At 53.1% G+C, this 27,155-nt stretch overlaps 1 protein-coding gene across 1 annotated transcript; it reads left to right on the forward strand.

The window, feature by feature from the left end:
• The first annotated feature begins 7,877 nt into the window (after positions 1–7,877).
• On the forward strand, positions 7,878–26,753 carry ARL13A (ARF like GTPase 13A). The gene is made up of 9 exons (XM_075896749.2): positions 7,878–8,326; positions 11,420–11,490; positions 14,655–14,904; positions 16,577–16,682; positions 16,897–17,102; positions 18,117–18,210; positions 18,324–18,531; positions 22,814–22,912; positions 24,884–26,753. The coding sequence occupies exons 1-9, from the start codon at positions 8,268–8,270 to the stop codon at positions 24,958–24,960; spliced, it is 1,170 nt and encodes a 389-aa protein (XP_075752864.2). The 5' UTR covers positions 7,878–8,267; the 3' UTR covers positions 24,961–26,753.
• Positions 26,754–27,155: the final 402 nt, after the last annotated feature.

Genomic DNA, 27,155 nt, shown 5'->3' on the forward strand with positions numbered 1-27,155 from the left:
TTTCTCTGCTGAATACAATGCTGGCATTAACCATTAATGAACAATAACGTCTTCTGTGCCTGCTCTGCTTGCCTCTCTGTCATCACGACTCGTCCGAAAACTGTTCTCTCGGGAGTCCGTTCCCTGCTCCTTGCCTGCAGTCTGCTCATTAGCGCCAAAGCCATTATGCAAAATCCTCCCCCAGGCTCAGCCCTAAAGAGTCAATGGAGTGACGTCTCCAATGGATCAGCCCACATAACCACAAACACTGATAATCTCCCAGGGCAGCGGTGCCAGACTGGTAATTTCCTGCCCTGTCCTGAATGATTTTGACCAAATTAGCTTAAACCTTATTGAATAAGGTAAATATCACTAGGGGCCGTTGTATCAGAAGTGCAGGAAGTGTAGGCAGTGCTGTAGAATTGTATGTAATGTCTCTAGGCGAAGGGAGAGACTAACGTAACTCCTCCATTTAGCAGCCCTTTGAAGCCAGGCCTAGAGAGGTGCTTGTACACTGGTTCAAAGGTGGAGGGAGTCCAGGCACCAGCAGACAATATATTTTTGGATAAATAGCCTGGTTTTAAACTAGCTCTGGGCCTTCTTCCTGATCCAGTAAATGGCCAGGCCCCCGTTCTACAGAGGGCCTCAATATTTGGGGAGGTGATGGAGGGACAGGGTCTAAAGATGCCCCATAACACTGTGCGCTGAAGCAAACTTGAAACCACAAGGCTACTCCTTGGGTGGATGCTGCAGGGTGATCTCTAGTAAGCTTATTAGTAGCTGCGCAGTTTTTTTCCTGTTTGGGGCACATTTTCTCGGTCGTGCTGTTTACTTTCAGAATCAAAGAGGCTTGCCCAGGAAGTGCTGTGTGGTAGGCCGCTATAATATACCGACGGGCAGCTGAACTGGTAATGGTCCTGGAAGAGAAAGCCAGTACCTCTGCTCAGACTGTCTGTTGCTGGGCTAACACGGTGAAGGCAGGGACAACGCTGGGAAGGCTCGAGATAAGAAAGCCAGAAAGCAGAAAGATGCAGGTCTCCACCCAGGAGAGCGGAAGCCTGGCGGAGCGTCCCATTGCTAGAGCAGTGAGGGGAAACGCAGGTGCAGTGAGGGGAAACTGTGGCATATTTCCCCTTTCCCTTGGATCTGCTGGTCTGTTTCTCCTTTTACCCATCTGGCCAGGTATGTAACCCCCTCAGGACAGAGACCTGGCTTGGTTAATTTCATTCCCTGAGATGAGATCTTTGGATCAAAAGCAAAAACCTGAAGTGCTAAGAGTTACTGCCGTAGTAAATCAGCGCTGCTCCATGGGTTTCACTGGACAATGCTGGTTACGGACCTGCCTATTGCTATTCAGTTACCAACATCAGAGCAGAGAGAAAGCTGTCAAGGTTCTCATAGAAGGCTGCATTTCAGATGATTCCAATGACCCCTCTAGCACACGGAAATCAAAGATCAGCTCCGACGTCATTAACGGACAGTTATATTCCAGGTACCTCATGAGCTATACAGCATGAATTTCCGTTATACGCTCCCCACCATCCCTGCCCTCTTCCTCTGCTGGCCTCAGCCGTTTAAAATAGCATTGCTGGCTTGAAACCACTTATGTGAATCATTCGGATCCCTTCCTTCCTGTCTCTCTGCAAAACGATCCTTCTGTCCATCTGCTTTGGGGCAGATCTCTGTCCTCTACATCCCCCTCACCCGACAGTTTCAGGGGCTCCTCTTCAGTCCCAGCCATACCCGTCCTAACACAAGACGGGCATCGGGAAAACCCACAGCATTCCACATGACAGCAGGGCCTTTGGCTCTGCCCGGGTATGTCTACACTACAAAGTTAATTCGAACGAACAGACGTTAGTTCGAATTAACTTTAATAGGCGCTACACATGCAAACCGCTAGTTCGAACTTAATTCGAACTAGCGGTGCGCTTAATTCGAACTAGCGGTGCGCTTAATTCGAACTAGGTAAACCTCATTCCACGAGGACTAACGCCTAGTTCGAATTAACTAGTTCGAATTAAGGGCTGTGTAGCCCTTAATTCGAACTAGTGGGAGGCTAGCCCTTCCCAGCTTTCCCTGGTGGCCACTCTGGGCACCACCAGGGAAACTCTTCTGCCCCCCTCCCGGCCCCGGAGCCCTTAAACGGGCACGGGCTGGCTACAGTGCCCGTGCCAGGTGCAAGCCTGCCAGCACCCAGCCAGCAGACCCTGCACCTGGCACGGCTCGAGCCAGCCACCCGCTGCCACCCAGCCCTCCGCCTCTTCCCGGGACCAGGCTGGCGGCTCCCGGGAGCCTGCCCAGGTACGCAAGAGGCAGGCGCCCGCCTGGTCTAGTGCGGACATTGTGGACCTCATCCACAACCTCCGCACTAGGCACAGGAAAGTGGCCGTCTAGGGCAGGATAGCTGCCAGCCTGGCCACCCAGGAGCAGGTTGGCATGAAAATCAGGGTGGTCCAGTGAGACCGCCAACCCTGAGCCCTGAGCTTAGAACATAAGAACATAAGAATGGCCGTACTGGGTCAGACCAAAGGTCCATTTAGCCCAGTAGCCTGTCTGCCGACAGCGGCCAACACTAGGTACCCTGGAGGGGATGGACCGAAGACAATGACCAAGCCATTTGTCTCGTGCCATCCATCTCCAGCCTTCCACAAACAGAGGCCAGGGACACCATTTCTACCCCCTGGCTAATAGCACTCCATGGAGCTTTCTTAAGTCCTTTGTCTGTAGAGGGACTAATAGTTTTCGGGGCAGGAAGCAGGGGCGTGTGGCAAGGAAACCAGGTGGGGAGAGATAAGAGGCTGAGGGTTGCAGAACCAGGAGCCTGTTTATCATCACCCGTCTGCCCCTCACACTGTACTTCCTCCTCAGCCCACATCCTCCTGTGCTTTCAATGCATTGTCAATCAGTCTGGTGTCGAGGTGTGCAGTATCCCATGGAGCCCAGGGATCCAGTCCCGCTCCATCTAGGCCAGGGTTTCCCAACCTATGGGTCAGGACCCAAATATGGGTCGCCATTACATTTCAAAAAGGGTTGCCAAGTGTCTCCCCAGGTGGCTCTGCCTCCTCTCCTCCCCCCGTTTTTGAATTGCCCTGGGTCACCAAGTCTTCCTGAATTGTCAGATGGGTCCCCATCTGGAAAAGGTCGGGAACGGCTGATCTAGGCAGTTGGTAACTGTAGTCTAAGGCTTGCAGCCAGTTCAACAGGCTGGATTTCCCTAGCAGTGGTAGGTTACACCCTTGCCGATGCCTGAAAGCTGCCATCATGTCCCCTCTCGGTCTTCTCTTTTCCAAACTAAACAAGCCCAGTTCTTCCACTCATCCCTCATAGGTCTGCTCTGGATCCTCTTGGGTGCTCTCTCAAATGAGGGAACATCAGATTCTCTTGCTGACCCTGCTGTACCACGCTGGGTGGTCGTTTGCTTTCATCCTTTCACCAAGCATCCGGTGGAAAGGGCCAGATCGGGGGCAAGCCAGCCCGAAAAAGTCCATTTGTCCACAGAACACATGCAGCAAGAGCAATGGCAGCATAAGCCTCCCTCACTGCTCAGCCAAAGGGGCTCAGCCACAGTTCTGGGGGCGGCGTGTCCCTCCACTAGCTGCCCCCGGTACATCACCAGAAGCTTTGCCAGCTATGATGGTGGTTTTACGATCTCTCCATAGGTTGCCAGGTGCAGAGCCCCCACATGGGGGGAGGGGAACCTTTTTTGGGTTTGGGGCCGCTGATCCACAGAAAAATCAGTCGGGGGCCACACGCAAGTGAGAAGCAAGAAAAAACACAACCTCACCCTCACTGAGGTGGCCCCCAACTGAGGAGAAAGACTCTCCCCCATTCCCCTCACACACCAGGCCCTAGGGGGTCCTGGGTAGTTGAGTTTGCTTGCTCCCACCTTGCGGGAGGATGGCAGGGGGCTGTAGTGCCAGCGCGGGCTCCCCAATGCTGAGGAGGAGCCCTGAGCCTCAAGGGCCAGATCCAGGCAAGTCGGGGACTGCATCCGGCCCCCAGGCCTTAGGTTCCCCATCCCTACGCTACTGGGACCCGGAGGTTCTGGAGCCCGGCCCATGATACGAACTGAGGCATGTGTGTGAGAAGTGGCCGGATTACAAGCTTGTACAAGGCCTGAAAAAAATTATGCCTGGGCCCTGGCCAGGCGACTGGTTTTCAGCCAGAATGCCTGGCTGGAAAGGGACCCTAGCGGGCCTGGTCGGCACCGCTGACTGGGCCATTAAAAGTCTGGCTAGTGGGGCAGTGAGGGCCCAGGGCTAAGGCTGGCTCCTTCCCTGGCCTGGCTCCATGCAGCTCCTCGAAGCACCTGCCAGGTCCCTGCAGCTCCTGGGCTCGGGGAAGCACCGTGCGCTGCCTTCATCCTGAGTGCCAGCCGCACAGCTCCACTGGCCTGGAACCATGAGCAAGAGGAGCTGTGGGGGCAGCTCCTGCAGGACACGTGAAGCACACGGAGCCTCCCTGCACCAAGGGGCCGCAGGGACCTGGCGGCTGCTTTCTGGGAGAGAGAGCAAGTGCTGCCCGGACCTTGCAGCTCAACCCCTGCCCCAGCCTGGAGTCACCTCGCACACATGAACTCCTTCCCAGAGCCAGCACACCGACCGCCTGCTCCAGCTCTGAGCCCCCTTCTGCACCCCAAGCCCCTCATACCTGGCTCCACCCCAGAGCCCACACCCCCAGCCAAAGCCCTCCCTCACACCCCCCAGTCCGGCGCCCCCTCGCCCCCCGTTCTACCCCAGAACCCGCACCCCCAACCAAAGTCCTCCCTCACACCCAATTCCCTATCCCAGCCCGGAGCCCTGCTGACACTCCAAACCGCTTATCTCTGGTTCCACCCCACAGCCAGAAACCTTACCCCCCTCTTCCCCCGCTCCGGCCTAGCTTGGTGAAAATGAGTGAGGAGGAGAGAGAGCAAGCCAGGAGGGGAGGGCAGATGGAGGGAGGGAAGTTCTGTGTGATGAGGAAGTTTGCAGCCCTGTCTCTACACCCACCCAGTAAGAAGTGCACTGCTTCCTGCAGGTCCAGTGTAGACAGGCCACGGAACAGCAGCAGCTGGATGGTGACAGCTTGGGGTGCATGTGATCTAGTGAGCGCTCACCTGCACCAGCCAGCCTTCCAGTCTAATTCCACCCAAGTGGCCACCTTGTCTTTGCCACGGTGAATTTGACCAGTGGCTCTCCCTGAGCATCCCTTGTTATTTGTGCGTTCCAGTCATGGCCAGGCTCTGCCTCTGCTCTGGGACACGCAGCAGGGCCCTGTATACTTGGCTGTACTTTGGGCTCCCTTCACTGATTAGAGTATCATCCATCTTCCTGCATTGGGAGCTGTCTCCTTGCATTTGCCTGTAGGCTCCAAGGTTTCCTCCTGTCCTGGATCCTTTGCTTCTGGCTGGTGGTCTGTCTGAGCTGCTAGATCTGATTTGGATACCATGTCTCACTTCATCGCAGACTGTTCAGCCTTATACTGTATTCGATAGGAACAATGAATAGTGAATTCACGAGAACCTGTTATACCTTGTGTGTAATAAGTGGGGGGCGGCAAAAGCACCTCTCCCCAAGAAAGGATTCCATATGTGGGGTGAATGGCTGTTGCTCTTTGCAGTCATTACAGGGTATGAATAGTGATAGCAGATCACCAGTGTGGTGATCGGTTACAACAGATACTCTCTTAACTGGAAAACCGTGGTGGCCAATCAGTGCTTCATTTCTCCAAGCCATTTAAAAACAGAGGGACCTGATTGCTACGTTACTCAGTGGCCTTGCAGGAACTGTAGTAGCTCCTCTCCCTCCCACCTGTGAGTCACAGTGAGAGAAGCTGAACCTTCTGAACTACATTTCCCATAATGCACTAATCTCCTGGTCTGAACCCATCCTGGGATTAAGGAGGCTACAGGGAGTGATTAATTTAAATCCAGATTAGATTTAGCTGAATGCGGCATGAAGGAGACAGTGACCAGAAGCCGGGCAGCAGAGGCTAACTGGTGAGAGAGCGGCTTGTCTCCTGGCAGGAATTCCAAGGGATTCTCAGCTCAGGAACATTTTGTGGGTTCCCAGGTACTGCTGGGAGGGGTGTTTTTTCTCGTCAGACCAGGAGTTTGTAGTCATTCTGTGGGCATTGAAAGAAAGTTCAGGGAAAGATGGTGGCATTTGGCTGCAGGGGTTTAGCTATGGCACAGAGGTGGAAGCCAGGGCTGGTTCTGCTGTATAAGAACAGGTGGTTGTCCAGGGCTACCACGTGTTTGAGTAGAAGTGTTGAGACTGAGGGGTTGCTGGGGAATGATTATACCTGACAGGCCTCAAAAATCCCTCGAGCCACTGCTCAAGGGAAAAGAAAAAAGGGGGCAGCTATTTCTCTGCCACAAAACAAGGTGCCCTTGTCTTTCTCTGCATCCCCACTGGGACCCAAGACCAGATTTCAATGTCCCTACACCGCTGTCCATGAACAGACTCATTGATCTGAGTGTGTCCACGGGCGTCAGAATCGGGTGCTTGAGGCTTCTCCCTGGCTTGCCTCGGAGAACTCCGCTGGCTGGTGATGGGAGTTAGTCTGTCAAAGCGAGTGAGCAGGATCGATGGCTTTGCTTCAAGTGTGCTGTGTGCAGTGAGCAACTGGCCATCTCCAGCGAGGGAAGTGTGATCAGCTGCTGTTCATTAGGAAAGAAAAATAATGACAGGTAAACTGCAGGGGAGTTGTTGTCACTATTGTAGCAGCAACATTTCATGTATTAGAAATTATAGTGACTAAGAAATGTCTGTGTTTGTGCGGTGATATCACTTGGCAACCATAGTCACTGGGCAGGAACACATGGTGCTAGGCACTATACAAACAGTGCTGCAGCTAGTTTTGTTTATTGGGTTATTCTGCGCTCATGGGGCCTTTTATTTGAAATTTTGCAATGAAACAGGAATTTAATTTTGATTTTCTTAGATGTTTCCTTTCCCTTTTGCCCTGTCCCCACACCTTCCTGCTCCACCCAGCATAGGAGCAGGTCAAGCCATCAACGGGTGCAAATCAGTGATTGACTCCCGTGGAGTTACGCTGATTAAGATCAGCTGAGAACCTGCCCCTATGCTTAGAGAGGTGGTGGTCATGTGAGACAAGGCGGAGAGGTGGTGGTCAGGTGAGATGAGGCAAATGGGCAAGAGGAGCAGGTAGCAGTGTCTGAGGAAAAACCCAGTGACAGATTTTCACTAACTGAAGAGCTGGCTTGTGATATTTACTAACCTGTCTTCTCAGGTGGACACTCAGGCTGTGTCTACACTGGCGGGTTCTTGTGCAAGAACCTGCAGAGCGTGCACACTGCTCGCCTGCTCTTGTGCAAGAAGATTTACAGTACGGCGTGGTAAGAGAGGCCTTTTTGCACAAGAGCTATGCTCTTTTTTTACAAGGGTAAGCCCTCTTGCACAACAGCTCTTGCGCAAGAGGGCAGTGTGGACGCGCGGCAGGTGTTTCTTGCACAAGAAAGCCCTCTGGCTAAAATGGCCATCAGAGCTTTCTTGCGCAAGAGCATCTGCACTGCCATGGATGCTCTTGCGCCAAAGCACATCTCGCACATGGCAGTGTGGATGTGTTCTTGCGCAAGACTTCTTGCACAAGAACCCTTGCACAAGATGTTCTTGCGCAAGAACATGCCAGTGTAGACATAGCCTCAGTGTGTAGCAGCCAGCCATAGACAAACTGCTGATGGTTCAGTTCAGAGAAACATCTCGGAGTTTGGAGGCTGCTCTGAATTACTTGGGCCTGTAAAACTGGGCCACTTGTGTTTATTCCTTGTACGACAGTAGCACCCGGGGGGCCAATAGGAACAAGATGTGTACAAACACCCAAGACAAAGGTGGTTTCTGCCTGAAAGAGTTTACGGGCTATTTCTTGTGGCTTCATGACCATTCTACACACAGTTGGAGCCAAGAGACTTTAGGAAGAATCAGCCTAATACGGCTCCACTGCCCCACAACTGGGAATGGCCGCACTGGCCCGAAATTCCCCTTTTCAGAAGAGATGACGGAGCCCAGCCTTGTTTGTGTGCGGAAGAGGGAGAGTCCTAGGGATCCTGAGAAACCCCAATAAAACAATATCTGCAGCCCAGTGGGTGGCTGTTCGGGACAGATGAGCAGTGTTATAGCTGGGGTAAGGCTGGAGTCTCTGGTGGCTCTGTTCTTGTTTCAGTGACGGACTCTTCCGTTGGTGACTGTGCTGGCTGGCACAGCAGTAAGGGAGGTTGCTATTCACTTCTCTGGTGTTCCTAGTTCCCAGAGGGGAGAGGCTCTTCCCTCTCTGCAGAGAGGATGTTCCAGCTCCTCTCCCATTGCTGGTCGCGGCTGCAGGCACGACAGGAACCAATCAGGTAAGGCCCTGCCGCCCCAGTGCGTCATGACATGTTGCCTGTTAACAACCCACAGCTTTACATTAGAAATCCATCAGTGGTTTGACTGGAAGGGGCTGGAAGGGGCTGGGGTCACTGATGGAATGTCTGACCCTTGCTTTGTCTGGGACAGGGATCGGTCCAGTGTCCGGCACCCTGAGGAAATCTGCCTTGATGCTGGCCATGTGTGTGATTGTTTCAATAATAAAACCTTTCAGTGCCTGGGAGAAAGCACCATTCCTCCAACCCTCCAGACTGTCTGTGCAGCCAAAGAGGGAGCAGGCTGATTGTGATGTCTCCAAGCTAGGCTTGCCAGATGCTTTCAACAAAAATCCTGAACATGGCAAACTTGGTTGAGCCAAAAAAAAAAAAAGAAAAAAAAAGTCACTGCACCTTTAAATGGCTCCGCACTCCTTGACCCCTGAGATGCAGCGGGGAAGAACTGTCCCCGCCAGGTTTCTGTCCGAGGGAGACAGGAAATACCAGACATTTCACATGTCCAGTATTTTCTGCGTTTTTTTACTGGATGAGGGACCTGAATACCAAACTGTCCAGGCAAAAACCGGACACCTGGCAACCCTACTCCAAGCTCTTGGCTTTACCCATCAAAACTGTGTTATTGTTACAATTTTCTTTATTAATTGTAGAATATTTTATTAAATTGAAAACTATACGGGAAAGATTTCAAGACCCTATCTCACGCCCGCCCTGGGCAGGCCTGTTCCCGATGTTATGCATGCAGGGGGCAGAGATTCCATTTCACAAAAGATTTCAAAATCTTGCTTCATTTCAAACGGAAACAAACCTGAAAATTTCAAAATTCTCCATAGAGGAAAACCCTGAAGAATTTTCATTCTGGATTGATTGAAATGTTTCATTTCCACCAAATCTCAAATGTTTCAATGTTGACTTTGTTTTACAATACAGAATAATACATTTTCGAAACCAAGTTATTAAAAAAAGTAAAATCAAAATGTTTAGTTGGGAAGATGAGGGAAAGGGATGTTTTGTCTTTGCTGGAATCGTTTTTGCTTTTTCTTTGGAAGAAACTTTCAGTGAACAGGACATGCTTTTGCAAAGAGTTTTGATTTAGATGGAGTTGAATCTTCTGATGGAAAAGGCTCTGTGGCAGTTTTTCTGACTAGTTCTGTTGTCCAGTGTCTTATCCACTGTGACCTAAAATGACCAAGCAATACAGTTTTCTCCACTTACACTGGAATAGCTCCCCTCAAAAAACAGACCTCAGTGCTAGCAAATAGCAGAGAACGTTCAGTCTTTGCTGAGTTTCATGCTGTTACTTTCAATGACAGCTGAATTCTGCATTTTGTAATATATATTAGGAATTCTGGGATTCTTGCTTTAAAAACTATTCACGCAGTGATGCATGCATATATACCAGTACTGCACTGCAGAGGTCCCCCAAAAGTGTTCCCTTAGCCTGCGATGAGCCATGTATTACTGGAGTGGGGTGTATGTGTGTGCTGGGGATACAATTCAGTTGTTTTCCCCTGTAAACAAAATCAGGGTCAGAATGCGTCACTCCCACACGTCAGCAGGAATGGTTTGTAGGCAGCAGGGCTGGCGCGACGATTTGTGCGGCCTAGTGCGAATGGGGCGCTGCTGCAGCCGGGGCTGCTGTCAGCTGCACACCAGCCCCAGGGCTCCCGCTCTGCCCTTGCGGGGCTGCGGCGGTGGCTGCCTCAGTAGCGCGAAGAGCTCTCAGGCTGGTAGCGCGGGGTCACATGCTGGCCTTACCACCCACAGCCTCCTCCTCTTCTTCCACAGACTGGGGGTCCCAGGGTGTGGGGGTTGCCACTGCCAGGCGCAGCCCGCAGCTTTGGGATGTGCCTCAGGTAGGACGGGCTGCTTGGGGGCGCAGGGCCAATAATAAAGTGCAGGGAAGTGACTGTACATGCCTCACGCCGGCCCTCGTAGGCAGCCTTGCAAAGGTGCAAATGCCAGCACGAGGTGCAGGGTCAGGAACATCAGGCATTCGCCCCCAGTACAATCACTGAATGGGGAGAACGGGGGACTCCTTCCCCTAGGAATGCGTTTGAAAATAGCCTTCCTTTGATACTATGGTCAGCAAGGAACAGAGCTCCTCAGCAGGGTGCTGAGCCCCAAGGATAAGTGAGCTCTGTCGGGGGGATTAGTGGTGTCCAGGGAAGGGGTAAGCTCCAGCAGAGGGAGGGGAACTGACCAAATCTCCTTCAGAATTAGTGTAGAACCAAAACAAGGAGTCCCTTCAAGCCCCCTCCGGTCATCACTGCCCTTGGGGCTTGTGTCCCTTGGGACGATGGGTAAAGAAGAATAAAAGAGGAGGGGAAGGCACCCCAGTCTAGGTGGCCTTTGGCCCATGGCTCAGCAGCGTGAGGTGAAGTGACATGGATGCAGCAGGAGGTTACGGCGTGAGAGGGGAAGTGGGTCTGATGGACGTTCCCATGCCCAGGTGCCAGTGTGTGATGTCTCTGTTGGTCAGAAGCTGGGAGTGGGCGACAGCGCTGGCGTGCCGTACCCCCATTCTGGTACACGCCGTTGCTCCGAGTGTGTCAGGAGCGATGGGAATTCTGCCTTGCTGTGGACACCCACGTAAGGGGCTGGTCCAGGGAGACACGCCCAGGCCGTGGCAGGAAGCCCCGGCTGTCACAAGCCCCCAGAGGACAGCTGCAGGAGGCAGATCTCGGCAGGCCCCTGGCTTTGAGAAGGATTCTGTCCCGCTAGTGGCAAGAGGCCTCGCGCCAGGGAAGGAACCCGAGAGAACCCTGCTGGAAGGGACAGTCCTGCACTGGCCCTAGGGAACAGGGTAAGGGACCCGGGGCCTCTTTTCTGTGTTCTTCTCTGACCCTGCCCTTGTCACCAGTTAGCCTCTCTGTCCCCAAAGGGTCAACTTCCTCCCTGCTCTCACCCCATGAATTCAGGGGGCTTATCCCAGAGAGAACTAGAACCATGACTCTTGCGATAATTCCTCACGAGACGGCGACTGGTGACCGGTTCGAGTTGGAGCCCACAGCTCCATAGCTTGGAGGGGAGGATGTCTCCTCTGTGCAGGCTAACTTGGCTTTGCTTCCTCTCCAGGAAAGTGACCCTCCTTGTTGTGGGCCTGGACAATACGGGGAAAACCTCCCTCATAACGGAGATACAGAGAGGTGAGGGGGCTCCGGTTACTGCTGGGACCTGGGGGTACGTCTGTGCTGCCGTCAGGGGTGAGACATGCCCGAGCTGGCTTCAATCTAGCTATCTCCAGTAACAGCAGCACTGAAGCTGCCAGCAGCAGAATGGACTAGCATAGGGGTGGGCAAGAATTTTTGATGGGGGGGGGGTTCTCCAAGTATTTGGTGGGTGGTCGAGGGCTGCACTTTTCTAGGATATTAATGGAGGGGGTGCAGGGTCTGGGACAGAGGTTGGGCACAGAAAGGAGCTCCAGATAGGGGTGGTGGAGGGGGTGCAGAGTCTGGGTGGGGATTGGGTGCAGGAGAGGCTTCTGACCTGGGGGAGGTGTGTAGGATGGGGTGCAGGGTCTGGGTGGGAATAGAGACCAGGAGCAAGGGGTGCAGAGGCTTTGGGTTGTGACCTGGGGCAGGAGTGCAGGAAGGGGTACAGGGATTTGGGTTGTGACTTGGGGCAGAGGGTTGGAGTGCAGGAGGGGGTGGGGTTCCAGGTGCAGGCTCTTTCCAGGAGGATCTTACTGTAGGCGGCTCCCAGCCAGCAGCCCAGTGGGACCCTCGGGCAGGCTCCCTGCCTGCCACACCCCCGCATGTCACTCAAAGTGGCCCGTTGCAGGGACCAGCATGCATGTCTCTGTGTGGTGCGCACCCCTTAGGGGCGGGGAGTCTCTATATGCCGTCCATGCCCACAAACATGGCCCGCTCCCATTGGCCACTTTCCAATCAATGGGAGCTGCAAGGATTGTGCTGGGAGTGGGACGGGGCACAGAGGCCTCCCGCCTGCCGAGGGGCACACGCTGTGCGGAGACGCACGTGACCCCAGCAGCCAACCGCTTTGCACGGAGCCTGCCTGAGGGTTCTGCAGGGCCACGGGACATCGGCAGCCCAGAGGATCGTGGTGGGCCGGATCCGAATGTTGGGTGGGTCAGATCTGGCCCATGGGCCATATATTGCCTGCCTCTGGACTATCAACTTGCGTACATCACCACGATCCTGGGCAGGGTTTGCAGCCTGGGCTGCCACCTGCAGTACCTGCCTCAGCTTTGCCGCAGTGTCTACCTGAATATCCTGAATCTCAGCTGAGCTGGCAGGATGCCAGAGGCCAAGAGTTTATTGTTCTTTGCAAATAACGTCCAACCTCCCCGCCGCAGAGGGGATGTAACGTTCTGTGCTTCCAGCTGTTCCCTCCGTCCTCTGCAGGGGCAGCATCCCAATCCTGGGAGGTCAAAATTGGACGCTCACAGCACCGTGGTGCCTGGGTAGCTGGGTCTGATTTTCTCCCTTCTATTACGTAACTTTAGGTAGCCAATCGACACTGTTCATCCGAGTGCAGCCTAGGGGATGCCAGCCAGCCCAGGCAGGCTCATCACTCACTGTCTCTGCTTCAGGCTGTTACCCAGGATGCTGTTACCCAGGATGCCAGAGGACAGCATGACGCACTTAGACTTGTCTGGAGTACAATGGCCCCTTCGGCAGGCCTGGGAGTAAGACAGCCACTGCAGCAGCCATGCAGTACTGGGGTCTCCTCTCAGTGGGGACATGGCTGGGGGATCAGCAGGCCTCAAAAGTCCCTGGGATTCCTGCCGAGCCAGGTGGCCACTCTAAATCAATCAAGAGTCACGGTGGCTTTAATCCTGCTGGGATTAGCCCAGCCTGCCATACAGCAGGGAGCAGGACGGGAGGGGCTGTTCCTCCCCTAGGCCATGCCCTGAGGCCAGCCTGCCAGGATTAAGGTAGATCTCTTCACAGGCTGTCACGGAGCTCCATGTCTGTGCTGCAATAGCCTAAACTCAGGATGCTAACCAAGGCCCACTTCCCCCTGCTTGAATCACCTACTTAAGGCAGGAAATCTCCAACAGCCTTAGCTGACAGAGACCACAGGCCTAGGCTCAGCCTTCCTACAGTGCTTAGCTGGCCCCACTGCTGGTCTAGCCAAGCCCCTCCTCATGTGCAATGCAGCTGCCCTCACAGGGCTCCTGGGAGGTAAGGCCATGCCATTATCCTGGTGGGGAATGGAGGCAGGGAGAGACTAAATGACTCACCTGGGTCACACTGGCCACCTGTGGCAGAGGCAGGGATTGAACCTGGGTCTCCCAGGCTGGCACCCTAACCAGCAGACCAGTCTTCTTTGACACAGGCTAGCTAAGGGCCTGGGATAACCCCCTCCCTCCAAGCTGTCCCTCGGGAACATACTCCTGGCATTTCCCAGACTTGCCAGTGTATCCCCTTCAAATTGTTGGACACGCACAGGAGGAGCTAGAGGCGGATGGAGTAGATGGACTTCTGTAGTGCACATACTTGTTCTGCCTTGAACCCCAAAACGCTTGCGTGAGCACCGAGTAACTACATCACGCCCTTTTATCGCAGTTGGTGTGTAAACACACACATCTGCTACAACTCCCCCCAAAGCCACATTTCGTAGCATGAATGCCAAAGTAATAGCCACACAGTGAATGTAATGATACCTGTCTCCCTTTACAGCACCTTGAGCTTACCAGGCAGGTTTTGCAGCATCAACTCCCTACTAAATCAGGAGCCATGACCCTGAACACATTTTATGTATTGGGGAGGGGAAAGGAGGGGGGGAAGAGAACACGACCTTTACACCAGTGGTTCCCAAACTTTTCGGCATCACGCCCCCCTTTTTGATTTTTGAGAAACCCTCACACCCCCTGTCCCAAAAAAATAGCAGCAAAAGTTGAGGTGGGATTGACGGGGGGGGGGAAGAGTGTGGCTGGGTCACCCCGCGTCCCCCCCTGGAATTTTTTCATGCCCCCACAGGGGGGCACGCCCCCCAGTTTGGGAACTCATGCTTTACATGGAGTATTCATTAGAAAGTCACATTTCTGTACACTCTTATCTACCCTAACAGGAAGCAGGAAGGGAAAGGGACGCAAACGTTATCTGTCAAGCAGAAGAAATAGTGCTGTCTTTGCCATTCCTCTCTCTGCCATGGTAACGGTTACCCAGGGCCTTACTTAACCCTTACATACCCCCACACAAGTGAGAACAGGGATGTAGCAGAAGGGGATTGATGCTAAGGCCGGGATCCTTGCTACGAGCCACAGCTGGGAAGAAGGGATAAGCACAGTCAGTGGTTTTTGAGGGCTACGTGTGTATTTTTGTGGGTGCTGTTTTCTCCGCAGTGCTCTCGTGTGAGGTGCTCCCCACAACGAAGCCTCACCAGACAGAGCTCAGGGTGGACCGTTTTGAAGTCTCCCTTGTCGACCTATCCGGGGGGCAGCGGATGCGGGGCACATGGCGTAGTCACTATGGTGACGCTCACGGGATTATCTTTGTCCTGGACTCCAGTGACGTGCTGCGGATGGAAGAGGCCAAGAGGATCTTGGGTCGTCTTCTGGCACACCCACGGATTTCTGGGAAGCCCCTGTTACTGTAAGGCTGCCTCCCCTTGCACTGAAGTGCTCCTTGGCCAGTAAATGGGGTTTCTGCACATTGAGGAAGGGACCTCAAGGGAGTCCAGAGCTGAAACAGCAGGGATGAGGGGAACAAATGAGGAGGCTGAATTCGCCCTTACCCCCAGGACTTGCCCCTTTGGGTTAGGGTGGGTGGGGTGCTCAGAAGCACAGTGTAGGTGAGACCAGTGAAAGGAGGGTAGTTCTGCAGACTGTAATAGGTAGCAGATTTAAAAGAAACAAAAGGAAGTTTTTCTTCATGCAGCACACAGTTAACCTGTGGAACTCTTTGCCAGAGGATGTTGTGAAGGCCAGGATTTATCAGGGTTCAAAAAAGAACTAGATACATTCATGGAGGATAGGTCCCTCAATGGCTATTGGGCAGGAATGGTGTCTCTCGCCTCTGTCAGAAGCTAGGAATGGGCAACAGGGGAAGTATCACTTGGGGGTTCCCTGTTCTGTTCATTCCCTGTGGGTGTACCTGGCATTGGTCACTGTAGGAAGACAGGACACTGGGCTCGGTGGACCTTTGGTCTGACCCAGTCTGGCTGTTCTTATGACCTCGCTACTCTTGTGGCAGGGTAGAGCTGCAGGTGCTGTAGTGATGCTCATTAGTTACGTTGCACAGAGATGCGTCTGGCACGTTACAGGAGCGCAGGGGAGAAGGTCTCTGCTCCATGGAGCCGTCAATCTAAACTGGCTGAAGAGACAATAGAGCAGAGGGGCGGGAGACCAGAGGTTCCCGCACAGAGCGGATGGCCCAGCTGTTTCATCGTGTCGGTCGCCACTAGGTCTCGGTGACGTGTATCCGGGTTTTCAGTGCGACTGTTACTGTCGCACGATGGGTCATCTCAGGGATTGAGACTCAGAGCCCCTCAGTCCCATCTCAGAGTCTGCCCCGGGCCTGGTGTCTGCACTGCCGGCATGGGTGGGACAAGGCAGTCGGTCTGAAGCAGGGGGCTAAGGCAGAGCAGGACAGACATGGGTGGGGGCCAGGTGCAGTGCTGAGGGGAGGGGTCAATGCTGATCCCACTGAGGGGAATGTATTTTTTGCCATTGACTCAAACAGGGGCCAGAGTGAAGCGCATGCTAGGGATGAACAAAGCCGACCCCAAATCATTGTTCTTCATGAGGAACCATGAGGGAGTGGGTGACAGGCAGGGGATTCCATCCCTCTGCCCCAGTGGTCCCTAAACTCGCCGCTGGTCTCCCACTCGAGAGATGAGACGCTTGCGTAACTAACCCCTGACCCTGCCAGGCCTCTGGGGACCCTTCTGGGGCTTGTGCCAGGTGTGGCCAAAAGCTGCGCTGCCTCAGATTTGTCTGCGTGTCTGAGGCCGGCGTGGGTGGCTTTGTTCGACCCCGTCTCAGAGCGTGGGAGGGCTGGGCCGAACCAGCCCCTTGCCAGCTCCCACGTGAAACTGGTGGACTTTGGCATATTGCCGTGGAATAAGCCTCAAGCGGCAGGGTTACCAAATCACGCCAATCCCCCCCCCCCCCCCCCCCGGACGAGCTCCTCACAGCAGAGGCCTGTGTCCACTCCCCGCAGGAGCGAGGCAGAAGAGAGACAACACTGAGCTACGGTGCTGGCCTGTGGGGGCTAATCCTCCTCTCTCCTTCCTCCCTCCCCAATGGCGCATGGATGAGCCCAGGCTGGCCAATAAACAGGACAGGCCTGACGCCCTCCTCCCGAGTGAGCTGATCGAATGCCTGTGCCTGGAGAAGCTTGCGAATGAAAACAAGTCGCTGTGCCGCATCGTAAGTGTGGGGGGTAGCCCGGCTTGAATTCACTGCTTTCCTCACCTCCGCACCCCCTTGCACTGGCCTGTGAGACACGGAGAAAGGGGGGTTGGTCTTCTCCCTGCCGTGAGCTGCTCTCCGCAGTTGTTCAGATACTTTCCCTCCTTGCTGCTTTGCTGTCATGCTGCTGCTGCAGAGACTCACCTGAGCTTTCTCCTTTCTCTGCCCACAGGAGCCATCTTCAGCAGCCAGCAGTCTCCATAAAAGCCAGTCCCGCACCATCCTGCAGGGGCTCCGCTGGCTCCTGCGCACTATTGCCATCAACTACAGCGTCCTGAGTGCCCGGGTGCAGCAAGACAGCCCCGACCCGCCGGCCCCCCGAGAGCAACAGGCTCCCAGCAAAGCAGTGCAGGCCCGCAGCCAGACACGGGGGCAGAGGTTTGCTCTATGGAGAGCTACTATTCTGGGTCATGCCCTGCCCTGGGTCTGACATCAGTGTGTTTCCGCAGCAAGCCTAAAGAGGGAGGTTCATTCTCCTTCGAAGCCAGAGGCTGCCCGCCCCCCCAGTAGCACTAGTACGTTTCTCACTCTCCTCTCCCTGGCACCGGTGTAAGTCCGGAATAACTCCAGTGAGGCCCACGGCGTTACCCCAGTGAAAATGGGAGCAGAATCAGGCCTCCAGGGTGATGCCCCCGTGAAAAGTGCAGCGCAGCACTCTGTAATGACAGCGCTGCCCCCATCCTACGTGATACACGGTGACGAATGCCGTTCTAATGACGAATGACACCCTGGGAACTTCCTTGCACAGCTCTGCCTCCCGGCAGGGGCTGCACAGTGCCGCCCCGGGGCCTGGAGAGCTGAGTCCGTGTGTGCAAACATTCTAATCTGGGAGCGTGAGAGAGGCGGCCATTTTAGTCGGCATGGTGACAGTGGTGAGGGCAGGTGCTTCCCGGGGAGCAAGAACTTCCAGCAAGGCCCCCCTACAACTGAAGTAGGTTGGGGCCTCTGGTAAGGCCCCCCCAGGAACAAGAGCTGTGTGCAAGAGGTGACCCAGGGAAGTGAGGGGTGTGTGCTGGGAGCTGAGAGAAGCACCCCCAGGCAAACAGCAGGGCTCCTGGTCACACGCTGAGCAGGGGCTTGGGTCTGGCTCCATGGAATGGCTGGCTGGAGAGGATGCTACACAACGGTCAGGGGGGACCTGAGCCTCTGAGCTCCTCCACGCCACTACTCCGATGGGGCGAGAGCCTGGGCACAGGATTTCACTTGGGGCGTGTAGTTCTGAGGCATCCGCGCCCTCGTCTCTGAATCCCAGCTGTCTGCGGGGTGCCCTTCCTTGCCACGGCCGGGCAGCAGGGGCACTGCAGCTAAGGGCTGTGGGAGGGAGAATACTGCAGAGGGGGAGGCTGAACTGTGTGTTTTGTTAATTTCTTGTCTGCGCGTCCCTGTCCCCAGGGCGTTACTGGCCAGAAGGGAGAGCTCCCAAGAAGGAAGCACCAAGATAGGGGAGTACAAACCACTGCAGCCCATCCAGAACATCCTCCCACAGGTAGCCAGCCCTTCTATGGATCCCTCCCCCAGGAATATTGCTCCCCGGGGACTATCCCCACCAGACAGGACCTGGCCTCCGCTAACGGGCTCCCCCACCTCTTCCCTGCACAGGGGCAAGGCCCCAAGGCACCCACGCGAAGGAAGAAGACGGTGAAGGGGAAGAAGAAAGGGTTGGTACAGTCGGGGAGCCTGGCTGACGAAGAGGACGGGAAAGCACGGGGAGGAGAGATCAGAGCAAGTGCTGCCGTTGGGCTCCTCCACAGCAACAGAGTTGGCCAGGAGAAGCTGCTCCGCCCGGGCACAGCGCCTCCCCCAGCAGGTAACAGCACTGGTAGGCTGGACGGAGGCTCTAGCAGGGGTGTTGCAACTGTGGGTATAGAGGGATGCTGAGAGCCATTGAACCGAACTAAACCCTGCCTATAACGGAAACCACTTCAAGCCAGGGGGCTCGGAACAGCACGTGTAAACAAATCAACACTCAGGCCGGCGGGGGGGTCCAGTTTATAACCAAATCTGCAATCAGGGCAGGGCCCTCCAGGGTGCTCCCATCACATGGGGCCTCTGAAGTTCACCTGGCATGTTGTTTTCTGAGGGTGGGTTGTCATGGAGGCCGGGGGAAGGGCTCATTCCCAACCCTCTCTCCTGGGGCTGATGACCTCTGCTAAGTCTGTCTCCCAGCTCAGGTGGTGGTGTCAGGAAGTGCCTGTTCCCCATCCCACACCATGGAATTGGGGGACTCCTGGTGCAGCCACTACACAGGCCGTAGCAGGGCCCGACAAGGGTTTGCTGCCGTAGATAAGGAACACGCTCAGGTTTAGTGAAACTTGAACCTCTGAGTCGCCCTGCAGAGAGTGCCTTGGTGGGAGGCCACCTGCCAATGAACCTGCCAGTGTCTGGTCCACGTGAGGCAAACTCTGCCGAGCTCGTTCTTCTGTGGCCAGGATGTAGTTACTCCCTGAATGGCACGTGCTAAGCCTAAGAACATAGGAACGGCCAGACTGGGTCAGACCAATGGTCCATCTGGCTTCTACTAGCCTGTCTTCTGACAGTGGCCAATGCCAGATGGCTTAGAGCCGGGCTGGGCAAACTGCTCACAAACGCGGCAGCCGCAGCCGTTTCCCTTCCTCAGCTGTGAGCCTGGGGGAGGAGGGAGTGGTGCTTCAGGCACTGCTCCTGCCCCCAGCACAATCTCATTGGGCAATTTCTGGCCAATGGGCGCTGCCTGATTGAAGAACAGGCAGCATGTAAAGCAGCACGGACCTCTCCCCTCAGGCGTATTCACCAACACACATGGCCCCTGAAGCCTCTGTAGGAGTGGGGCAGGCAGGCAGGCTGCCTAAAAATGTGCTGGACTGCTGGCCAGGAATCACCCAGGTAAGTCTCCTGGCCAGAGCCTGCCTCTGGCACCCCAACACCCACCCCCTTCCCCAACCCACTGCCACCCCACATAACCCAAACCCTCTGTCTCCCTCCTGAACCCATACCCCCTCCCAGACCCTGCACCTCAGTCCCCTGCCCCAGGTCACAAACCCCTCCTGCTGTAGGTCACAACCCCAAACCCCTGCACTCCGGGCCAGTGCCCAAGGTCACAATCGCCTCTTTCATCCAAACTCCTTCCAGACCCCACACCCGCTCCTACACCCCAATCCCTTACCCCAAACTCCCTTCTGCACCCAACCTCCATCCCAGACTCCGCACCTCCTCCATTCATATCATGGAAGGGTGTGGCCCTCGAACACTTTCCAAATTCTTGGAGTGGCCTCCCCATCAACAGTTATTGGCCACCCCCACCTTAGAGGGAGTGAACAGAACAGGGCAATGTATTGAGTTATCCAACTACTGTCATCCAGGCTGTTTCTAGCAGTGTGGGGTGTACGGACACCCAGAGATGGGGTTGTGTCTCTGACCATCTTGGCTAATAGCCATAGATAGACCTACCCTCCAGGAACTTATCTAATTCTTTTTATTTTTGAACCCAGTTATACTTTGGGCCTCCCCAGTATCCCCTAGCAATGAGTGCCACAGGTTGTGTGACAAAGACTCCCTTTTGTTTGATTTAAATCCGCTGCCTAGTAATTTAATTGGATGACTCCTGGTACTTGTTATGAGAAGAGGTAAACAGCACTTCCTTATGCACCTTCTCCACACCAGTCCTGATTGTATAGGCCTCTTAATTGTCTCTTTTCCAAGCTGAACAGGCTTTTTAAATCTCTCCTCATATGGGAGCTGTTCCATACCCCTAATCATTTTGTTGCCCTTCTCTGTACCTTTTCCAATTCCAATATATCATTTTTGAGATGAGGTGACCAGAACTACATGCGGCATTCTAGATGCGCACATATCATGGAATTATACAGCAGCATTATGATATTTTCTGTCTTATTATCTCCTCTTTCCTAATAGTTCCAAACATTGTTCTCTTTTAAGACTGCCTCTGTACATTGAGCAGATAGTTTCAGAGAACTATTCACAGTCTCTTTCTTCAATGGACCCCATCATTTTGCATGTCTCATTGGGGACTGGACTTGATGACCTCTCAAGATCCCTTCCAGTTCTGTGATTCTGAGGGTACGTCTAGACTACAGGCTTTTGCCGAAAGATACTGTTGAAAAAACGTATGTCGACAAAGAGCGTCTTGACTACATCCAGTTCTGTCGACAAAGCAAGCCGCTTTGTCGACATGACAGTGTCGATGCAATAATGCCTTCTATCGATGGAACTCTGTCTACAAAAGGTGTTATTCCTCGTAGAATGAGGTTTACAGCCGTTGACAGAACTGCTGAGTTCTGTCGACGTTATGTCGAAAGAACCCAGCAGCAGTGTAGACGCAGGTATAGTTTTGTTGACAAAAGTCCACTTTTGTCAACAAAACCCTGTAGTCTAGACACACTCTGAGATTCTATGATTGGTGTTGTATTTTTCAAGGTGCATTACTTTGCATTTATCAACACTGAATGTCATCTACCATTTTCTTTGGCAGTCACCCAGTTTTGCAACTCTTTGTAACTCTTCGTAGTCTCTTTTGGAATAACTTTGTATCATCTGAGAACTTTGCCAGCTGAGTGTACTGCACTGGTTGTAGTACAGATCCTCGGGAATCCTGCTATTTACCTCTCACCACTGTGAAACCTGACCACTTATTTCTATTTTTTATTTCCTATTTTAACCAGTTACTGATTCATGAGAGGGTGTTTCCTCTTATCACATGACTCCTTACTTTACTCCTTTGCTTTGCCTTTGGTGACGGATCTTATCAATGGCTTTCTGAAAGTCCAATCCAAGCATGATCAGGGGTTAGCAAATTTGCTAAGCCACAAAACATTTTACAGCAGGGTTAGACTTGCTGCTACAGAGTCAGGTGAGTGCCACTTCTCTGGAAATCCATAGAAAACTTACGTTCTTAAAAATAGTTACCCTACCATCCCATTCCATAGCAATGCACAGTTTGTGGGGGGGGGGGGGGGCGAAGAGGGGGGGGGGAGTGTTTTCCTATTGTAAATGCACCCTCTTTTCATAAAATATTGTGGAACACGTACTGAGTTTGAAGACCTACGAAATACCTGTATGGATTTAAAAATGGAGTTTCGATCCAGTAAATTAGATCAACCCCACAGATGCCTTTTTGGTTAAGAAAACACAAGTCTGAAACCTTTGGTTTCAAGTTGCAGTGGGGAGCGGGCTAGGTTGGATATTAAGAACAACTACTTCACTAGGGGGGTGCTGAAGCACTGGAATTGGTTATGGAGGTGATGGAATCTCCATTCCTAGAGTTTTTAAGGCTTGACCTTATAAAACCCCATCTGGGATCATTTAGTTGGGATTGGAATAGAGTCATAGCCATGTTAGTCTGGTCTGGCTGAAACAAGAGACAGGATTATGCAGCGCTTTAAAGACTAACAAGATGGTTTATTAGGTGATGAGCTTTCGTGGGGTTTGATCTGAGGAAGTGGGAAATATTAACTTATTTCCACAATATAAGAACTAGGGGTCACCAAATGAAATTAACAGGCAGCAGGTTTAAAACAAACAAAAGGAAGTTTTTCTTCACTCAGTGCACAGTCAACCCGTGGAAAAAAAAGAGCTAGATAGATTCATGGAGGTTAGGTCCATCGATGGCTATTAGCCAGGATGGATAGGAATGTTGTCCCTAGCCTCTGGAAGGGACAGATCACATGAGGAATACCTGTTGTGTTCCCTCCCTCTGGGGCATCTGGCATTGGCCACTGTCGGTAGACAGGACACTGGGCTGAATGGATCATTGGTCTGACCCAGTCTGGCCGTTCTTGTGTTCTTATGTTTTACACCTGGAAAGCTCTGGTGCCCTAACTCACTCTCTAACTGGACACGGAACGGTCAGGAACTGCAGAACAGTGAGTTTTGAAACGTGGCTCATTTCTCGCAGCTCCTTGGCAGTTAGCTGTGTGGAGCAGAGAGGGCGGGAAAGGAAATCTTTGCGAACATCTTTGCCATCCTTGGCAGGTGTCATAGGGAGGAAATACCGATCATCTCAAAAGCTGTTGGACAAAGTTTTCCCAGCTAGCGTGATGACCGCACAAATCCTTGTCTCAGTGTCAAATCTGACGTCATTTCATTTCATCCAGGGCAGAACACAAGGAAGAAAAAGAAGAAAATTAAGAATAAAATCAAGTCCCAGGAGTCCTCGCTGGAGCCACGGAAGGAAGGCACCTCGGGCACCTTTGGTCAGTATTTTCCAGGTGAAGTGGGTATGCAGAAGGGGGTGCTGTCCATGCCCCCCGAGTGGGGAGGGTTCGATTTGCTGTCATCGGTGTTCCTTGGAACAAGAAAGCTTGTGAAATGTTATGACCTGTATTGCTCTAAGTTACTGGTGGGTGTCAGACTGACCCGGGGGAACCCTCTCTGTTTGCTGCTGGCCTGAGGACTGCTGGGAAGGGTGTGGCATGGAGGTGTGAGAGAGAGCCGCTTGATTGGTTTTGCAGCTCACCGCAAGCTTGGGAAAGTTGGAGGCTGACTAGTGATGGGCACTGGAGGAGGAGGGGGGTTGGAGACCGACGTTTAATAGGGATAGCTAGATGTGCGCGGAGGGACTGAATACACACACACACAGGTTCAAAGCAACTCGGATGCTGTGACACACCCACACACATTGCATGCTCCATATGTGAGCAGACAAAAGGAAACAGCCGTTGGACTCTGGGGGTGGCTCCTGGCCTGAAAAGCTTGGTCAGTAATCTTGCTGGAAGCACATGGTGAGAAATTTTGCTTGACCCTAACACCGTGTGTTAACATGGGCAGTAGCAAGCGCTCCTCTTGAAGCCAGTAGCCATTTCTGACTTGTATGCCTCCTTACTCGTAGTCACTTCGAACCTCTCTCTTTGCAGCTAATCCACTGGTTGTATTGTTTCCTACACTCCAGTGCGTTTGAGTTACAATGTCTGTAACTTCATTGGTCATGACTCACTGCTGCCTAGTACTCCCTTATAGGAAGAGTGAAGTTGATATTTCTGGACTGCCTGGGAGTACAAGCTGTATGTTTCTGGGGGAAGCTCTAGGCATGGGAGTGTGCTATGGTCACCTGAAGCATAACCAGGCTGGTGAAAGCCAGGCGGTGACTGGAAGGCCGCCCTTACACAGCCACATCTGGGAGTGGTCTGCATGCCGGGGGCTGGGGAGGCTACAGCAGCATGGCACTCCAGCCCACACCTCCTTTGTTGAGGCATAAGGATCTTATGCAAAAGGGGGGTTTGTGCAAAACGGACCCGTCTACACTGCTGGGTTTTGCGCAAAAACCTCTTGCGCAAAAAGCATTGGCAGAGAATATGCAAATGACAACATGACAGATGCTAATGAACGCTTCATTAGCATACCCTCTGCCAGGAAAAGCCTGCAATGTAGACATAGCCTCAGAGACCTTCTCCCCACGAGAAGGCAGGCGTCTTGTTTTGATGGTGGTGGCTAGTGAACGAGACAGACACTGTTGCCTACGTTAGTAGAAGTGGATTGTTCATGTCTGGTTGGGGTTTCCGGATGGGAGAATGTTTTTAAGGTGTCAGATGGGTTTTTGGAGGTTACTTTGACTCACACGGACACTTTGTGCTTCGATGAACAGAGAGACGCTTCAGTCATCTTCTCGCTGGACCTAAAACTACCTTTCCCGCCGAGCTAGCTCAAGCGCGGCAGAGCGCCAAGCAGGACGCTACCCCAGCCTCTGATGCATGAATCTCTTTCCTAGACCCTCCTGCTGCACGTGCTGGAGAGAAGTCGAGTTGCTGCGGCTCATCTTTCTTAGAGCAGGGCTGGGGGAAGGAGCGGCTAGGGAGCTTTGGAGGAGGGGTGAGCTCCACTGTCTGAGAAACGAGAGGTTTTGGCTCAGTACATTCACAGGGCCTATCAGTGTCAATGGGAGCCTTTCCATGGACTATGTAGATTTTGAGGCCAGAAGGGATCATTGTGGCCCTGTAGTCTGTCCTCTGGCATAACACAGACCAGAGAGCATCGCCCCATGTCAAGCCCACAGCTTCTAACTTAGTGAGCATTGGGTCAGGCCCATAATCTCCTCTTTTGGAACAGAAGTCCCGCATGCTGGTGATCAGCTTTGCCCCCAAGAAGTTGGTGGGTTCTGTTGCCTTGCTCAGCAGTAGGGTCTATCATTTTTCCTTTGTTATTAATGAAGGGTCTTCATTTCCCCTCAGACTTGTATCGAAGGGCAATGCTGGCTCTGAAGATGAGGCAAGAGCAGAGGAAGCTGCCTTCTGCTGTTACTCCCTGAAGAAAGGCTCCATGTTGTTGACCGCATGAATGTGGTCTCCACCAGGCGTGCGGACGTGATGGCTGATTGCTCTACGCTGTTGTTGCGGCGGGTGTGAGGGTCTGTCTTCCCTTCTACAAGTGCAACGTATCGGTGCTCCCGCTCAGAACCTCCCACGGCCCAAAGGCTAAGCCCATGGGCAGCCAGCGTCAGCAAAGGCCGGGAGATTGTTGAAACTGATGGAAACTCTGCTCGGGAGACAAGAGTCCCAGGGCAATGAAGGCGGAGTCGCAGGCAGCAAGGCACGCGTCTTTTATCTGCATAAAGCCACATACGTCCTGTTAATATTACTGCACCTAGGATAGGCCCGTACGATGCGATAACAGCCCAGGAGTGCATGGCTGCATCCAAGCAAGGCTGACATAGATTATAAATGAATCGTGCATTTTGGTGCCAGCTGTTTGTGCTTCAGTACTGTATGTATACGCATGGCTCTGAAACCCCTGAGATGCAAACACTCCAGCTGGATGTTTCTGACATGAACCAGCAACAGTGTATTGAAGGCACATGGTGGTTCCCTCATCTTATGAACAGGAAGGTCAAGTGCTGGACCAACCAATATCTTCCCCAATGATGTAATGCCGGCTCATGTAGCTTGGCCATTTGCATGGAGTGCTGAGCCCAGCCCACCAGTTTTATGTGATCAACCGGAAAAAAAAAAAAAGCTGGTCGGAGAAGACTTTGCAGAAGAAGGTCTCTCACATGCTGGAATGATGTAGTGGCTTCTGACCTTGCCTGCTTCAGCCTTCACACAGCCATGCCACAGGACTGGTAGGAGCCCGGAGTCCCTGGAAACAGGTGAACTGCAGTGTGCTCTCAACACGATATGAGCAGGAGAATTAATCAACGATTGAATGTTGGTGTTTGTACTCTTTCGTCACATTCAAAGTTCCCATTGGCTTGTGATCCGCAAGAACCATTGGGAAAAGTCAAAGGCTATGTCTACACTGTTGGGTTCTTGCGCAAGAACCCACAGAGCAGCCACATTACCCGCCCACTCTTGTGCAAGGAGATTTACAGTACGGCGTCGGAAGACAGGGCTTCTTGCGCAAGAGCTATGCTCTTTTCTAACAAGTGTAAGCCCTCTTGCACAAGAAGGCAGTGTGGACACGTGGCAGGGGTTTCTTGCGCAAGAAAGCCCTATGGCTAAAATGGCCATCAGAGCTTTCTTGCGCAAGAGTGTCCACATTGCTCTTGTGCAAAGCACATGGTAGTGTGCACGTGTTCTTGCGCAAGAACCCACCAGTGTAGACATAGCCAAAGTAGCTTGTAATGGGGCTAGGCCATAGAGGGGTCCTCCAGGAGGTTAGAGAATAACCAGCCAATCCAAAGCCAGGGGGGACTATAAGAGAAGCTGCAGGTAAGCTTAGTTGCAGCCTAGACCTGAAGGGAGAAGATTAAAAGGGCTGGCCCAACCAGGGACAGCTCAGAGTAGGGAGCTGTTCAGGACACTGTCTCCAGGAGGAGAAACCTGGAGGCATCACTCTTCTACTGAGCAGGGAAAGAGACTGAGGGGAAACAGATTGAGATTGGACTGGACTCAGAGACACTGCAGAGCGCACTGAGAGGGGCCCGTTAGAGGTGTGCCCTCGAAGGGGGTTGTGAGTGCACACGAGGCTGTGGGACTTGGCCGGAGGGCTGAGTAGCCGCAAGGCTTTTTAGAGACTCCCTCTGAGTGAAGCAGGGCAGGAGCCCGCCCCCTGCTGAACGGGGACGCTCGCGGGAGGGGAGTGCCACCCATTACATTGGGGGGGGGGGGGGGAGGGATAGCTCAGTGGTTTGAGCATTGGCCTGCTAAACCCAGGGTTATGAGTTCAAGCCTTCCAGAGGCCATTTGGGGCAAAAATTTGTCAGGGATGGTACTTGGTCCTGCTGTGAAGGCAGGGGACTGGACTCAATGACCTTTCAAGGTCCCTTCCAGTTCTAGGTGATAGGCAATCTCCATTATAAATATAAATACATGGTCCATTCACTGGGAGACAACCAGAGTATTATCTGCCCCTTGTTAAAAGAAAAGGGTTGTTTAAATTCCCTTTGGTCACATGATCTTAACTTTGTGCCTGAGACCTGGGGATATGGGGGTTCAAAAGAGATTCTGACAGGGCCTGCACCTCTGATAAACAGATGACATCAGGGCTGTGTAATTCCCCCAGCTA

The sequence above is a fragment of the Pelodiscus sinensis genome, chromosome 13 (assembly GCF_052426305.1).
Source record: "Pelodiscus sinensis isolate ZL-2025 chromosome 13, ASM5242630v1, whole genome shotgun sequence".
In the NCBI taxonomy this organism is placed as follows: domain Eukaryota; kingdom Metazoa; phylum Chordata; order Testudines; family Trionychidae; genus Pelodiscus; species Pelodiscus sinensis.

What these genes read in the sequence shown, in the direction of transcription:
- ARL13A (XM_075896749.2), top strand. Translation starts at nt 8,268, where the DNA reads ATGTTCCAGCTCCTCTCCCATTGCTGGTCGCGGCTGCAGGCACGACAG. An exon ending in TCTGGGAAGCCCCTGTTACT is followed by an intron (nt 14,905 to 16,576) that starts GTAAGGCTGCCT and finishes GGATGAGCCCAG; the next exon opens with GCTGGCCAATAAACAGGACA. An exon ending in AGCCAGACACGGGGGCAGAG is followed by an intron (nt 17,103 to 18,116) that starts GTTTGCTCTATG and finishes CCCTGTCCCCAG; the next exon opens with GGCGTTACTGGCCAGAAGGG.